This window comes from Aspergillus sydowii, assembly GCF_001890705.1.
Source record: "Aspergillus sydowii CBS 593.65 unplaced genomic scaffold ASPSYscaffold_7, whole genome shotgun sequence".
In the NCBI taxonomy this organism is placed as follows: Eukaryota; Fungi; Ascomycota; class Eurotiomycetes; order Eurotiales; family Aspergillaceae; genus Aspergillus; species Aspergillus sydowii.
The window spans coordinates 740,442-754,253 of NW_024467865.1; the positions used below are offsets into that span (position 1 = coordinate 740,442).

At 49.5% G+C, this 13,812-nt stretch overlaps 7 protein-coding genes across 7 annotated transcripts in view; 2 read left to right on the forward strand and 5 right to left on the reverse strand.

Moving 5' to 3' along the window:
• Positions 1 to 533: 533 nt before the first annotated feature.
• ASPSYDRAFT_59085 (GMC family oxidoreductase) lies at positions 534 to 2,441 on the forward strand (the record flags this gene model as incomplete). The annotated part of the gene is made up of 2 exons (XM_040849638.1): positions 534 to 779; positions 834 to 2,441. 2 exons carry the CDS (start codon positions 534 to 536, stop codon positions 2,439 to 2,441), a joined length of 1,854 nt encoding a protein of 617 aa, XP_040701393.1.
• Positions 2,442 to 2,643: 202 nt separating this feature from the next.
• ASPSYDRAFT_1062921 (carbon-nitrogen hydrolase family protein) lies at positions 2,644 to 4,244 on the forward strand. The gene is made up of 4 exons (XM_040839865.1): positions 2,644 to 3,018; positions 3,091 to 3,530; positions 3,591 to 4,141; positions 4,194 to 4,244. The coding sequence occupies exons 1-3, from the start codon at positions 2,846 to 2,848 to the stop codon at positions 3,935 to 3,937; spliced, it is 960 nt and encodes a 319-aa protein (XP_040701394.1). The 5' UTR covers positions 2,644 to 2,845; the 3' UTR covers positions 3,938 to 4,141; positions 4,194 to 4,244.
• On the reverse strand, positions 4,157 to 5,372 carry ASPSYDRAFT_32728 (uncharacterized protein; the record flags this gene model as incomplete). Its single annotated transcript, XM_040845009.1, has 3 exons — positions 4,157 to 4,684; positions 4,763 to 5,053; positions 5,256 to 5,372. The coding sequence occupies 3 exons, from the start codon at positions 5,370 to 5,372 to the stop codon at positions 4,157 to 4,159; spliced, it is 936 nt and encodes a 311-aa protein (XP_040701395.1).
• Positions 5,373 to 5,746: 374 nt separating this feature from the next.
• On the reverse strand, positions 5,747 to 6,676 carry ASPSYDRAFT_32729 (uncharacterized protein; the record flags this gene model as incomplete). The annotated part of the gene is made up of 1 exon (XM_040845010.1): positions 5,747 to 6,676. One exon carries the CDS (start codon positions 6,674 to 6,676, stop codon positions 5,747 to 5,749), a length of 930 nt encoding a protein of 309 aa, XP_040701396.1.
• A 2,813-nt stretch (positions 6,677 to 9,489) lies between these two features.
• On the reverse strand, positions 9,490 to 10,780 carry ASPSYDRAFT_133604 (uncharacterized protein; the record flags this gene model as incomplete). The annotated part of the gene is made up of 3 exons (XM_040840642.1): positions 9,490 to 9,884; positions 9,951 to 10,517; positions 10,601 to 10,780. 3 exons carry the CDS (start codon positions 10,778 to 10,780, stop codon positions 9,606 to 9,608), a joined length of 1,026 nt encoding a protein of 341 aa, XP_040701397.1. The 3' UTR covers positions 9,490 to 9,605.
• A 796-nt stretch (positions 10,781 to 11,576) lies between these two features.
• On the reverse strand, positions 11,577 to 12,347 carry ASPSYDRAFT_69732 (uncharacterized protein; the record flags this gene model as incomplete). Its single annotated transcript, XM_040850482.1, has 1 exon — positions 11,577 to 12,347. One exon carries the CDS (start codon positions 12,345 to 12,347, stop codon positions 11,577 to 11,579), a length of 771 nt encoding a protein of 256 aa, XP_040701398.1.
• A 991-nt stretch (positions 12,348 to 13,338) lies between these two features.
• The window catches only part of ASPSYDRAFT_46751 (uncharacterized protein), a 1,132-nt gene continuing 658 nt past the window's right edge, over positions 13,339 to 13,812 (reverse strand). Inside the window, exon 2 of the mRNA XM_040847302.1 lies at positions 13,339 to 13,784. Coding sequence (XP_040701399.1) covers positions 13,683 to 13,784 — 102 coding nt within the window. The 3' untranslated portion in view covers positions 13,339 to 13,682. The remainder of the gene's footprint in view (positions 13,785 to 13,812) is intronic.

Sequence of the window (13,812 nt, forward strand, 5' to 3'; positions counted from 1 at the left end):
GCGAAAATCTAAGCGATGTGACGATGTGGATCATAGCAGCTGGGTTGACATAAATGACAGGCCGATGACACTTTTCGCAGGATTTTGGCCCAGCCCGAATTGACGCTATGTGCCGTCCATCGCTCTGAGTTCGCTCGATGCCATGTGTGACAAATACCACTGTAAGCCAGATTGCGTCTCCAACAGCACTTTTAGAGCGATGAAAAGCAGTGAGACTGTTATGGAGTCCAGGGATACCTGGAAGCTGCGAGCCGTCAGGTCTGTCGCTACTGAGAACGCTCATTGGACGAGCATCCAATGCACGCGAGAGCCTCTGGATACAGCTAGGATGGACGAGCGGGCTTAGTGTCTGTGATCCCTGTCGAGCTTAGCCGAATCCGTCTAATGGCACGGTGGCCTAATTAAACACATGTCAATAATGCGGGTTATCCTCGTTCTCCGATGGGTCAATGGATCTTTTGGGGGTTTTTATAAGGTAAGCCTGTCCTCCGCTCATGCGAAACCCGTAAACTCCTAAACAGCCATAACCAGGAATGGCCGATATCGACACAGACTCCGTGGTCGGAGTACACGACTCAAGCTTTGATTTTGTAATTGTCGGCGGCGGGACATCAGGCTTGGTGGTTGCCAATCGACTGACTGAAGACCCCAATGTGCGAGTGCTCGTTCTGGAAGCAGGGACCAACCGATTGAACGACCCCCGTATTACGATCCCTGGGCTTGCACCAACGACATTCGAAGACCCCGACTTCGATTGGAATTTCCGGTCGACTCCGCAAGTATGTGAACTGACTTGAACAGGCCAGACGCGATCACTGCTAATGTGAATAAAGGAACAACTCAATGGGCGACGCATCCTTGGAAATAAGGGACGGACCCTGGGCGGGTCATCCACGATTAATCTCGGGATGGTTGTATACCCGTCACGCACTGGGATGAACGGCTGGGAGGCATTAGGAAATCCAGGCTGGGGATGGGAGGGCTTTGAACAGTACGTGCGAAGGTTCCACACAGGCACTCCGCCCACAGATTCAGTACGGTCCTTCTTCGCAGGAATGAAGTCAGAAAAAGAAGATCAGGGTGCCAGCGGGCCTGTGCAGGTGTCGTTTGGCGACGAGTATATGCCGTATCATGGAGCCTGGTTGCGCGCGTTTGAGAGCCTGGGCTGGCCGCAGACGGAGGATCCTATCAAGGGTGCCGGAGTTGGGCCGTTTGTGACGCCCGGAGCTATTGATCCTGCTACGCGTACCCGGAGTCATGCTGCTGCTGCTTATCTGACGGCCGATGTCACGAAGCGTACGAACCTACGTATTATGACGGGGGCTCGAGTTGACAAGATCGCTTTCGATGGGTCTGACGCAGGCCCAGCCACTGCGAGAAGCATTAAATTCACCAAAGATGGTCAGACATTTACAGTCTCTGCTAGTCGCGAGGTGATTCTAGCAGCCGGGACTACGCAAACGCCGCAGCTGCTCGAGTTATCCGGGATCGGGAATGCGTCGCTTCTCCGCTCGCATGGGATCCAGCCGCTAGTCGATCTAGCAGGGGTTGGCGAGAATCTTCAGGACCATGGCATCGTATCATTTGGCTACGAAGTTGCCGATGGTATGCCCTCTGGCGATATGGCGCGAGACCCTGCAGTCGCTGCCGCAGCGATGGCTGCATACCAGAAAGACGGGTCTGGGCCGCTGGGCATGGTTCCTCTTGTTTCTGCGTTCATGCCTTGCGTAGACTTCCCAGGGGACAAGCGGGAGCATCTACTCCAGACAATCGACTCGTCATTAGACGACCCCAAGCTTCCGGTCACGTACCGAAAGCAGTACAGCATCCTGCGAGAGATGCTTAAAGACCCGAACGAGCCCACAGCTCAGTACATCCTCGCCCCGTTCCAGCTTCTCCCCCGTGCAGGCCCCAATGCAAATGATATCTTCGGCATGAGCCACCCCGGAAACTTTATCAGCATCGTTTCACTGCTAAGCCATCCACTCTCACGAGGCTCCGTGCATGTCTCGTCTGCAGATCCGGCGGCCGCCCCAGCCATCGACTCCGGAATACTCCGCCACCCCGCCGATGTGGAGCTGCAAGCGCGCCACAGCATATGGATGGAGAAAATAACAGAAACAGAGGCGATGGCGCAGCTCCTGAAGCCCGGTGGCCAACGCCTCCATGCACCTGATAAAGTAGCCGAACTAGAGAAGGCGCAGGACCTTTGCAAAGAGCTCGTCCTTTCCATGTATCATGTCAGTGGAACGTGCGCAATGATGCCGCGAGAGGATGGGGGTGTCGTAGACCCGCGACTGAAGGTATATGGGACGAGCAATCTTCGTGTCGTTGATGCGAGTTTGTTCCCGCTGGTCCCTAGGGGGAATATACAGGCCACAGTGTTTGCGGTGGCAGAAAAGGCGGCGGATATCATCAAAGAGGACCTAGCGCGATCTTAGTATTGTATATAAGCAGGAATCCAAGAAGTTTCTAAACAAAGTGAGCAAAAATATACCGTCAGATCTCGTTAATCCATCGTGACTTACCAAGGAAACCCATGGTCGCGTTATGTCCTACTTTTCGATCGACTAGAAATTACGCATGCCATTCGTACCTTCATTTCGATGTCCGCGCCCATTGTGGCACCCTTCGTATCGGAGGAGATGTGGGGTTGTCGTAAATCAAGTTTAACCTGGGAAGCTGCAGTTCTTATTCCGCACCGTTATCTGAGGGGAACGGCTGGGGGCGGGGGATGTTCCGCTGATACGGTCCGTCTGGGTACATATTTAAAGCGTCCGGCGATTCTCCACTGCTTCCGACTCGTGCTAGGTCAATAACCAATACTGACAACCTTCAATTAAACATGTCCACAGCAAAGCAAGTCCGGGTTGCCGTGACCCAAGCCGAGCCGGTATGGCTTGACCTCGACGCAACCGTGGACAAGACCTGCTCTCTTATCGCCGAAGCTGCATCAAACGGCGCACAGCTCATCGCATTCCCCGAGTGCTGGGTCCCCGGGTATCCAGCTTGGATATGGTGCGCCACCACGGCCATCCCTACCATTGCCAATTTGAAGGAAATCTGAACTGATAGAACAAACCCCACAAGGGACCGCCCGCTCGACCCACAAATGACAACAGCATATATGCGCAATTCGCTGAAACTCGACTCCCCGCAAATGGCCAAAATCCAGGCCTCCGCTGCCGCGAACAAAGTTATTGTTGTGCTCGGTTTCACCGAGAATATCCACGACAGTCTGTATATCGCACAGGCGACAATCAATTCCGACGGGAAGATCCTCATGACTAGAAAGAAAATCAAGGCCACGCACATGGAGCGCACTGTCTTTGGTGACTCCCCCGGTGATTGTCTCCGCAGTGTCGCGGATACCAATGCAGGGCGTGTCGGAGCCCTCTCCTGCTGGGAACACATCCAGCCGCTGCTGAAGTATCATACGTATGCGCAGCGCGAGCAAATTCATGTTTCTGCTTGGCCGCCTCTTTATCCACATCCTGGTGAGGGCGCTTTGTATTCCATCTCGAAAGAAGGTTCGTGTTTATTCCGTTCACGCTGAATTGTCAGAGGTAGTCAGGTTAATGAAAAAAAAGGCCTGGAGGCTGTGTCTCAGACTTACGCGATAGAATCTCAATCTTTTGTCCTGCACTGCACGGCAGTCCTGACAACGAAGGGAATTGACCAAATGCGCACGCAGACGGGTGCACTGATGAATTCACCAGGCGGGGGCGGGTCAGCTGTGTTTGCACCGGATGGGCGGAAACTCACGACTGATTTGGCAAATGATCAGGAGGGGATCATCTACGCAGATTTGAATTTCGATGAGATTTGTATGTCGAGGTCTTTTGTGGACGTTTGTGGGCATTATTCGCGGCCGGATCTGCTTTGGTTGGGTGTTAAGAATGGAGGGGAGTGGGAGTGTGTGAGGGGACAGAAGTAGCAACTGGGAGGTATCGGCCATTTTTTGATTTTGCTATTATGTCCATGAGACAGTGATAGCATGCTGCGTATTTTAATATTAGTTGAGGTGAGTTTGACAATCCAATATCAGAAGCTACTACCACTACTTGGGTGACTAGGTTAAAGATATATCTCAGCCTATAACTGTAGAAGGTCCATCAGGGGATCAAACAAGACCATACCGGTAAGTAAAGGGATTCTAGCCACTCCAAGCCCGTAGATGCTCACTCTCAAAGTCACATTCCGCAGTTCGAGTAAGCAATGCCTTAGAACCATCCCCCGATTCACTTGGAGACACAACTTTAAAATCCCCATCATCACCCCCGTCAATCATCCTGAATAAGTCCACCATCTTTAAATTTCCCAACCAGGACACTATCCCGGTGAGCGTCTTCTTATCCTTACTTGCATCTTCCTGTATCTTCTTTATATCCTCCTGCATCTTCTTTATGTCTTCCTTGGTTTTCCTGGCCTCTTCTCGGGCGTTCACAGCAGCGGTTTCGATACTATTGAACCGACTCCTGAATGTCTCAAACCCGAGATGGACTTTTGGGGATGGGTCCACGGAGTAGATGGTTCGGGCGGCCACGAATCGTGGGTTTATACCAGATCCTCTGGATGTCCGTCTGGCAGTGTATGTCATCGGAGGTTTGTGTTCAGGGTCGGTGTGTTTTGGGTTTGGTATGTGTCGTGTGTAATCTTTCGTGCACGGCGAGCCGCGCTTAAGCTCAATGAAGAGTTAGAATATTTTCCATAGTTCATGGAGACAAAGAAATGGATGAGGAAGATGACCGATTTGTCTTACCGGACTAACTGTTCCATTGAAGCCGATATCCCCGGCGTCGTCGTCTGTCCATTCTTCGTCTCCCGTCTCCTCTGTATCACCCACCTCATCCTCATCTTCATAATCTTCGCTGTGTATGATCTCTTCGTCCCTGTTCTGGCATCCATATCTGCCCCGCTTAGTAGTGTTACCGCCACCATTGTCATCTCTTTCTCTTCTTCTTTTCCGCTTGGTACTCCCGCCCTCAGGCGCGGTGTATCGGCGGTGGCACTGGAACACCGACGTGGGGGTTCGATTGGGGAAGGGATATCTCTAACAACAACAAGCATCAAGGAATGCATATTAGCGGCCTTTCTTTACAATAACAACAGCTGGCAATTCGGCTCCTGGACTTGGTTGCGGCTGCTGCCAGGACTTTGCATGGGGTGGTATTAACACGTCAAACATCGCGTCAAATGAAACATAAAAAGAACAGCACGAGGGGCCAATAGAAGCGAAATAGGACAATGCGTACCTTATGAAACTCCGTCCAGGTGATATCAGGATTCTGCCCACGTAGGTGAATGAGACGTGCCTTTTCTTCTGGTGACCAGGCTAGCTGACGTTTCTTTGGCACTGTTTCTGCTGCCATTTTTTGTAGGATTACCCAATATGGTTTTGGGTACGGGTGATAAACTGAATATTTGGCATATGCAATGGAAGATAAATGGTAAGACAAACAGGTTGCCAGCTTTAGGCGTGGATAGAATATGTGATGATGATGAAAAGGAGTGAGGGGGAAGATGGATGGATGCAAACGGGCGCAAGTAAATATAGCACACTTAGACTTCACCATGATGGGTCAGTGATATCTACCGGTAATATGGTATACCAAATATGTCTGAATTACTTCCAGACAAGGTGAAAATACGCAATGGAACGCAATGAATGTAATGTTTAATGTAGCTAGAGCATGTCCTTGGATAGCATAGCCAACACTGCTTGCATACAAAAGTATAAGAATATCTAACGATGACCGCCATTTGTCTTTCTAACTGCTATTCCAACCTCTCCGTCTATTTTGCTTTGGTAAGTCCCGACCACTGAGAGACAGCATTCGTATCGACGACATTCTGTTTTTGCTTTCCTCCTCCATACATTCCGTCGCCTCTCGCCCGACCACATCAAGTGCATCAGTGGTATTAGGAGCCAAATGATAGGCCGGCTTAAGTGGTACACCATGCTCAGGGCTCCGGGGCACGCTGCCTTCCATCGAGCGCATCCAGAAGAATGAAACCAGTTTCCACGCATGGAGCCAGCGCACGGGTCAATGTGAATGTTGTCATCCCACTTCCCTAGCAAGCGAGACCGCGGAAATAACTCTGGTTTCACCTTAATAACTTGACTAGCATACCAGCCTGTTAATATGCTGTGGAAAACTACCGATGTGACACCCGTCGAGGCCTTGGTTGGCGGCTTGTCTCCTAGCATCAGCAGCCTAGGTGTGCAATAGGCCCAAAGGACAGCCATAAATTCTGGATAGAGAATGTTGTTTCTTTTTGATTCTGGCCACCCGAAGGAATCCTTGCGTGCGTTGATGTAACGCTCTAGCAGGGGCCTAGTTGAGAGATCATCGGTCGCCTCGATGCGTGCTTGTTCAGAGACCGGGAGCTGGGACAACACTGAAGCATGGTCTGAGATGGCGTGAAATTGGCTCTGCTCAGCAGGGGACGGAGGTACTGGTTGTCGGATGTGCATGGGACCTCCTCTGTTTTGGTTCGAGTTGCCCTTGAAGTTGACACAAGTGTTAGTGTACCTGGTAACACCAGCAGAGACGGATGGGAAGAAAAAATCGAAAATGAAGTTAGTAAATTTGGAATGTCTTACCGGTTTAAAGATACCATCCAAGTGAATGTTGCCGTCGTCTCCTGTTCCTTTCCTATCCGTCCTTCCCATCTTATCCTCCAGGGTTTCCCTGCCTTGTCTCTCATGATATCCTGGCTCATTTCGGGAATTGATGTCCGTATCCGGGCAGTCATCACTGCTTTGGGTGACGAATAGACCGCTGTCGGTAATGTCTAGCCTGGCACGACCAGGCTGGGGTTTAATGTCTTGATGAATCTGTTTGCTCCACTCTACATGAGAGCCACTATTAGAAAAGACATCGATATCGCATCCGTCTTTCGATCGTTTTGCCTGGGGCTTCGTGGGGACGTCATCTCTTCCATCATCACCGCCGTCTTCGCAACTCCTGTGTCTCTTCTTTCCCAAGTGTATTTCTCCTCAACCTCTGCGGGCGTTCTACCCGGGAATTTGAATATCTAATATTCCAGACGATCCATGTCAGCGAATGGTCTCAGAAGAGTCTGTGCATAGTTGCTGAGGGTGGCTGTAGTCTCAAAAAGACATGGCACAGAGGAAGAACACGTTGGATTACCAACGAATCACGTACTCTATGAAACTCATCCCATGGCATGGATTGACATTTGGCTTTTATATCAAGAAGAAACTGTGTTTGCCTAGACGACCACGGCAAGGATGCTTCGTTAGATGCAGGATGGGCTGATGAAATTTTGGCGGTTTTGCGTGATCGAGGACAAACGCGACAGCTGTAAGATGCCAGGCTTTTGAAGTGCTATATGGACGGTTCTCTATCATCGGTCTAAGAGATGAGAAATCAAGGATAAATCCAGGATGCTTTCGTTGTCTCATGCCTGCGGGCGAGGCTGTGATGGGCAATCATGACATCGTCCCTCCGCTGCATTCCCACTACTTTCTACGGCATTATCGTAACTCCTTTAGAAACAGAAAAAATGAAAGCAAAAAGATGAGCTAGGGGGAATATGACGATTAGATACCATGAGATAATCACAACCACTTGCATCAATGTCCAAAAAAGGTGCCCAGCAACAACTTCAAAACAGTACCAAAATGTTAAATAACTCTACCCAAAATAATCTGTCTGAACATATGAACTCCCTTCAGGTTCTGCAAGTCACAATCGCTGTCCTTGACTTTCTGCCTGCCTCCTCACCGATCCGCTTATATACTCCGAGCCCATCTTCAGCACTTCTCTCCGGCACCTGCTCACGGGAAGTTGGCACCGGTGTCCGTCCCATCCTGATTGTCGGTCTCCTTCCCTCCCATGTCCCCCGTCGTTTCTCCATCTCCACCACGTCCATTAGCTGCATCGGGATTCTGAGAATCAACCTGCTCCGATGAGCACATGGGAACGTCTCCTGATGCTGCCGTACTTCGATCTGGATTCGTGTCCAAAGGGCGTGTGGCTCGGGTGGGAGACGCCCCTGGTGGGAACAAGTAACGCTCACTCGGCAAACTTCCTCGCCGCATATAGCGGGGGAGTATGTTTTCCACTTGTTCAGAATTGCCGTGCTGAGGACGAGCCGTGACATTGCCGGATCGGGAGCGGGAGGGATTCCGCGTAGAGGATGTCGTGGCTACTGCTGGCCGGACGGGCAGGAAGGATGGAAATGAATCCCAATTCGGCGGTTGTGCGGCTGCACTCCTGCCGTGTGCATGTGTAGATGCTGCCGGATTCGGAGAGCGATTCGGTTCCTGTTGAGGTTGTAATGCCTGTGACACCTGTGACACCTGTGATACCAGTGTGGAGCAGGTGGATGTCGTTGGTTTTAGCGGGTGATGAGCGTAAGTGTCTCTGTCGAGAGCGGACCGGCCAGGTAGCCATTCCACGTATTCTGCCTTCTTCCCGCCACCAGGAATTAATACCGCTAGGTTAGGCCGGGGAACTTGCGGACGTTGTATCGGTTGGTCTTGGTTGAATGCATGCTTGGAGTTGGTGAAGCGTCAGTGGAATAGATCACACCAGGGAAATTGTGAAGGAAAGCGTGAAAGGTATATGCTGGCAGGACAAGAAGGGGAGCAAGTTGGGAGATATTACCCGTTGAACACTGTCATTAACATTCGATTCTGATTTTGAGCGTTTTGCCCGAGGTCTCATGGGAACGGGAGACTCAATATTATCGCCGTCATCATATTCACCCCTGCGTCTCTTTTGCGTGAGATGCCTGTACTGCTGCTCTAGTTCGGCAGGGGTTCTGTAGGGAAAATAGAATGCCTAATATCCCGGACAGCTGAAGTTAGCAACTGTTTCTTGGGAGATATCGTGTTTGCTGGCCATCGCTGCAGACCGGAATCATGGCATAGAGGAGCAACCCATTAAAATAAGTGTCGAGAAAGCCGCGAGAACCAACATCAACAATAGGCCACATACTTCTTTAAGCGATTCCCATGATATATCGGGGTGTGCGTTTCTCAGCTCGAGAAGGCGGTTATTTTCCTCGCCTGTCCAACCCGGCACTATGGAGAGCTCATCCTCTGGCGCTTTGCTGGACTCTGGAGGGGTTTGGCCTGACATTTCGGTTCGTTGGGTGGTGCTGAATGGTGAAATGGGGTACTGGAAGGTATAATATGCCAGAAGTCTCCACATGGATTGCATACGGAAGTAAGTTGACCTTCTACAAGAGTAACGATGGTAGCGATATATATACATGGAAGCTTGATGGACAGAGATAAAGGGCGACAAACACGGCGGTTGGAGATATATAAGACCCAAACGTTGAGCAACCACCATCCACTGTCTAAATCTAAGACATCGTCGTTCTGCTAATAGTAGGCTACTTTGTTCCTGTTGGATTGCGGGTTAATAGGTGAGTGGGCAAGTCAAAGACGCGTGCATGTAACAAATTTTACAGTTTTCACGGGACAGTCAAAACAAAATTCACATAAGGCTTCAAAATATCATTCCTGCTAAATATCCAATACTTTTCTTCGCATCAGCCATCCTCCGCAATGCTTGTTACTTCTCGAAACAATCCAAGAAACGGAGTGCTTGTTCAAACCAGAGTTAGAACCGCATATCCGCGTTCTCATACGATCGACCCAACGCCAACAAATCAAAGGCCGCTTCCGCCTCGTCTCTTCCAACTTCCGAGGCTAAAGTACTCATACATTCCTGGGCTATTCGCTGAACCCGAGCTTCGTCGATATCCATCACGTCGAAAGCGTCCGGCGGCGTCAAGATGAGATCCATATCGTTGGGCGATTCGGATGGTTCAAAGTCGGGGGTAACAGGCACGGGACGGGCACGGAACGCTGTCCAGCCATTGTATCTGACAGTGTCGAACTGATGATTTATTAATTAATCTGTTAATGTGATATTAGGTACGAACCTGGGATCTGGATATCTTACATTGTCCGGAATATCAACGAATGACGTCTGAATTTTTGTTCGGCCTTTGCAATATTCACACTCCTGACACTTCTCGCATCGAGCGCAGCAGTCATTGAAAGAGTAATGTGTATCCGTGTCTCTATCTTTATCTCGAGGGAAGAACTCTCCGATAGTTGGAATCGGGACGTCATGAGGCCGCATCACGAACTGAACCGGCCCAGTACTGAGATTGGTAGCGTTAGTATTCCATGGAGAACGGGCATCAGTGTCGCCATCGCATTTGATAATTATTGTATTGCCTTCGTGTGCCCCAGGACCAAATGCTGGACCGGGAGTAGGGGTAAAAGATGCCTCGCTCTCGCCTCCGCTGACAACTATTGTATTGCCGTCGTATGCACCAAGATTTGATGTGGGACCGGGGTAATGAAGGTCAGACGATGTATACACCGAAGGTGCATTGGTAACCGGAACCGCCAGATAGAGTGGCGACTGCGTCTGCGTTGGCGTAGTCGGCCCGAGGACGCGTCTAGCGAATGAGTGGCGCGTCTGCATAGCGTTGATTGTTCTTCCTGGGAAGAGGCCGAGCTTTTTTGTCTGAGTTAGCCAACCATCTCTTGAGTTGCATAGTGAGCAAGGAATATGACGTGAATCAAGAGAGCTTAACGTACTTTGGCGAAGTCCCCCCATGAGAGATGACGGTGTAGGTCTCGATAATATACCAAATCGGCAATCTCATCTTTTGTCCAGACGCCAGTGTTTCGGGGAGTGTGGACTGTATTTCGTGGGGTGTAGCCCGATAGAATTGACGCGTGGTTATTGATGAAAGTACGTGTGCTCGAGTCTGCCATCTTGACGCGTCTGGATCACCAGCACTTTTTCAGCTGATAAGACCCAGCCAGACAATGAAGAATAACTTCAGTTGCCCTCAGGGTGTAAATGTTTAGGAAGCCCCGGCTAAGGATGCACAGGCTGATACCGACGAGACTCAGTCTGCATGCAAGTTGCCAGGATATTCAAGACAATGAACTTGACGAAAGGGAATAGATTCAAAATATTAGGGAAAACTGAGACAGACAAAATCGAGGCCTTGAAATAGGCAGGCAGCCTAGAGGTCTAGTGAATGAGTAGGTTAACAGTATAAGGTCTATAAATATCTTTGTTAACTATGAATGCAATTGGCTCTGGAGGGGTTGTATTGAATTCCTCCCAAGGAATATGGTAGGCTCTGGAAGAAAGCTAAGGGAGGAAAACATCAAAAATGGCTTTCATTGACCAGTTATGAGCCTCCTTGGCGTAGAAAGATTTACGGACAATGGCTTTTTGTACCTATGTATATGCTTGGTTGTGAAGGCTACTATCGCATTGTGTGCGAAAGAGTGACCTTGGTAACCGAGCTACAAGGGCATTCTCATTGCACTGCCATGATCAATATGACGGAAGAACTATCTGGCCCTTAATATTCGAAAGCAGCAGGCGGGAGCATGGTATTCAACAAATCCAGATATTGGATCATATATTACATTAAATGCCGATGTCGTACAGAATGTATCAGTTGACTACCTGAACCCAGAATTTTCAAAGCCGAAGTGCTCCGACAAACATAAATGTAGAGAAAAACTGCCAAAGACACCTATTGAGCCCCGACTAATCCCCACTCTGGGAAGCCTTAGATCCTTTCTCAACCATCTGCATGAAATTACAACTCCACGATTCCAATTTCGCGATTCGAGCCTCCTGTTCCCGTACTGTTTGAGTAAGAGACCGTATCTCCTCATCCTTTGCTCTAAGCGTTGCCTGATGATCAGATTCACTGCTGTCGTATTCCTGTATCTCTTTGCGAAGTGCCTTGATGTGGTCAAGCTGGGTCTGGATATTCCTTTTAAGAGTCTCGTCATATTCAACATGGTCCATGACTGACATACAAAGACCACGAAGCTTTTCATAGCACTCCCGAGCCACCTCAGCATATTGTCTCGCAGATTCTTTGAAATTCTGTAGTTCGTCTTTCAAACGAGAGTTCTCTTCATTCAAGGCAGAAACCTGTTCCTCCAGGCACTGTTTGTGGCTCTTGAATCGACGCTCCAATTTCCCGGCCTCGTCAGCACAAGAAGTTGCCTCTTGCTGAATGTCTTGAAAGAGCGTTTCCTGTGAGTGCCGATCTGGATCTGGAGCGGTTCCGTAGGCACTGGATTCCGCTTCATCCACAACCTGGCTTGTAGGGACATGTAGTGACCCTTCCGGGTTGCTGTGTGTCGCTTCGCACTCCACGGTAGAAGCGATACCCAGGCTTGTTAATGACCGAGACAATCGTACCGGCCTTGTAGTATTTGCGGTCGCTGATATACCAGCGATAGGGGGCGCCGGTGAATTTTCGCGGCTGGGTTGTACTGTCTGGGCTTGCTTCGATGATTCCATATTTGAGACTGGCTTGACCAGTTGAGCGGTGGACGAGTAGACGTTGTTAGAGGCAAGGGAATGGCGCCGGACGTTATGCTGCGGAGCGGCTGTCGTGGTGGTAGGCTGTGTTTTTTAAATATCGGTTGATGAAGGATCATCTTTGGGAAGGGTGGCTGTTAGTGTATTTATTATCTGGGGTGCAGCCTGTCTGGTGTTGAACGGCTCGTTTGCGTCTGCAGCGTTGGTTGGCTCTGCACGTTTGACAGAAACAGGAGACAAAGCCACTACATGAACTTCTTTAGAAGATGGAGCTAACGCGCATGGTTGGACTAGACCTACTTTGTTGAGGGGATGAGGCTTTCAACGCGGCTGCAGCATCGTTGTTGTTTGTAGACGGAGCATGAGACTGGTCTGCTCCCAGCTCCCACCACAATTCTTCATTGAAGGGGATCAGGATGAATTCCGCTGAATCTCGCCTTTCGTAGGTGGTGTAAGTGAATTGTCGGCCGGCCTCTCGGTTTTGGTACGTTTATTGTAAGTTCCAATACCGCCCGCCGCATAAGTATCGCCAAAGTAGTTCAACCTGTCCTTGTATGCCGATTAAAGCAATGTAAGCCACTTGGAGAAGAGCAGAGGTCATGGATTTTTGAATGTAGTTGGGATACAGTTACAAGCTCTCCTCCGGAAAGCTTTGGATTCTCAGCAATGAGGGCGAGGCTAATTTTCTGATGGCGACCAAGGTCCCCTTTGATCCTGGCATTCGATAGAATCACTCATTGAAAGCAAAGGGACCATATTGGATATCAAGAGTAAAGAGCAGTGTTGCTTAAATGGTAGCGTGGTCCCTGGCAGGCAGAAACATGTGTAGAAGTAATAGTGGTGTGCCTCTCACTTGGATGTGGAAGGGTAACACATTTCACCACATTCGTTCGCTTTCTTACTTGAGTATCCACACAACAGGCCAATTCCTCAGGCTAATAAACTACTACGCTCCTCCAAACAATTCAACCCAGTGAATGATGTTTTTTTTTATTTTTCTCGGCTTTATTAAAGTACATTGAAGCGAGTTCAACTCAATCGGACTGGACAGAGACCCACGTCAAGGCGGCCATCGTTCAACCGACTGCATGCTTGTCCAAGCCGGTTTGCCTTGCGGGTAAGTAGACGGTAAAAGAAACAACAAATTCAAGCTGATGCAACATGCAAACGAACAGGTGGACTACCTAAAGACGGAAAGAAGAATGAATGTCAAAAGCAATTGTACTCAAACAACATGATAGACGCCAGGTTAGATATCAAAACCCCACCAACATAAAACGCCAACTCCCAACCGACACTAAGATTCCTACTCAACTAAGATTCGTTCTGATCATTGTTCTGATTCTGGTTCTGAGTCGCGTTCTGGTTGTTCGGGTTGTTGTTCTGGTTGTTCTGGTTGTTGTTCTGGTTGTTGTTCTGGTTGTTGTTCTGGTTGTTGTTCTGG

Bases quoted from the DNA above. Each gene is read 5' to 3' on its own strand.
- ASPSYDRAFT_1062921 (XM_040839865.1), top strand. From the start codon at position 2,846: ATGTCCACAGCAAAGCAAGTCCGGGTTGCCGTGACCCAAGCCGAGCCG. The intron at 3,019-3,090 runs GTGCGCCACCAC...AAACCCCACAAG, and splicing joins GGGTATCCAGCTTGGATATG to GGACCGCCCGCTCGACCCAC. The intron at 3,531-3,590 runs GTTCGTGTTTAT...ATGAAAAAAAAG, and splicing joins GTATTCCATCTCGAAAGAAG to GCCTGGAGGCTGTGTCTCAG.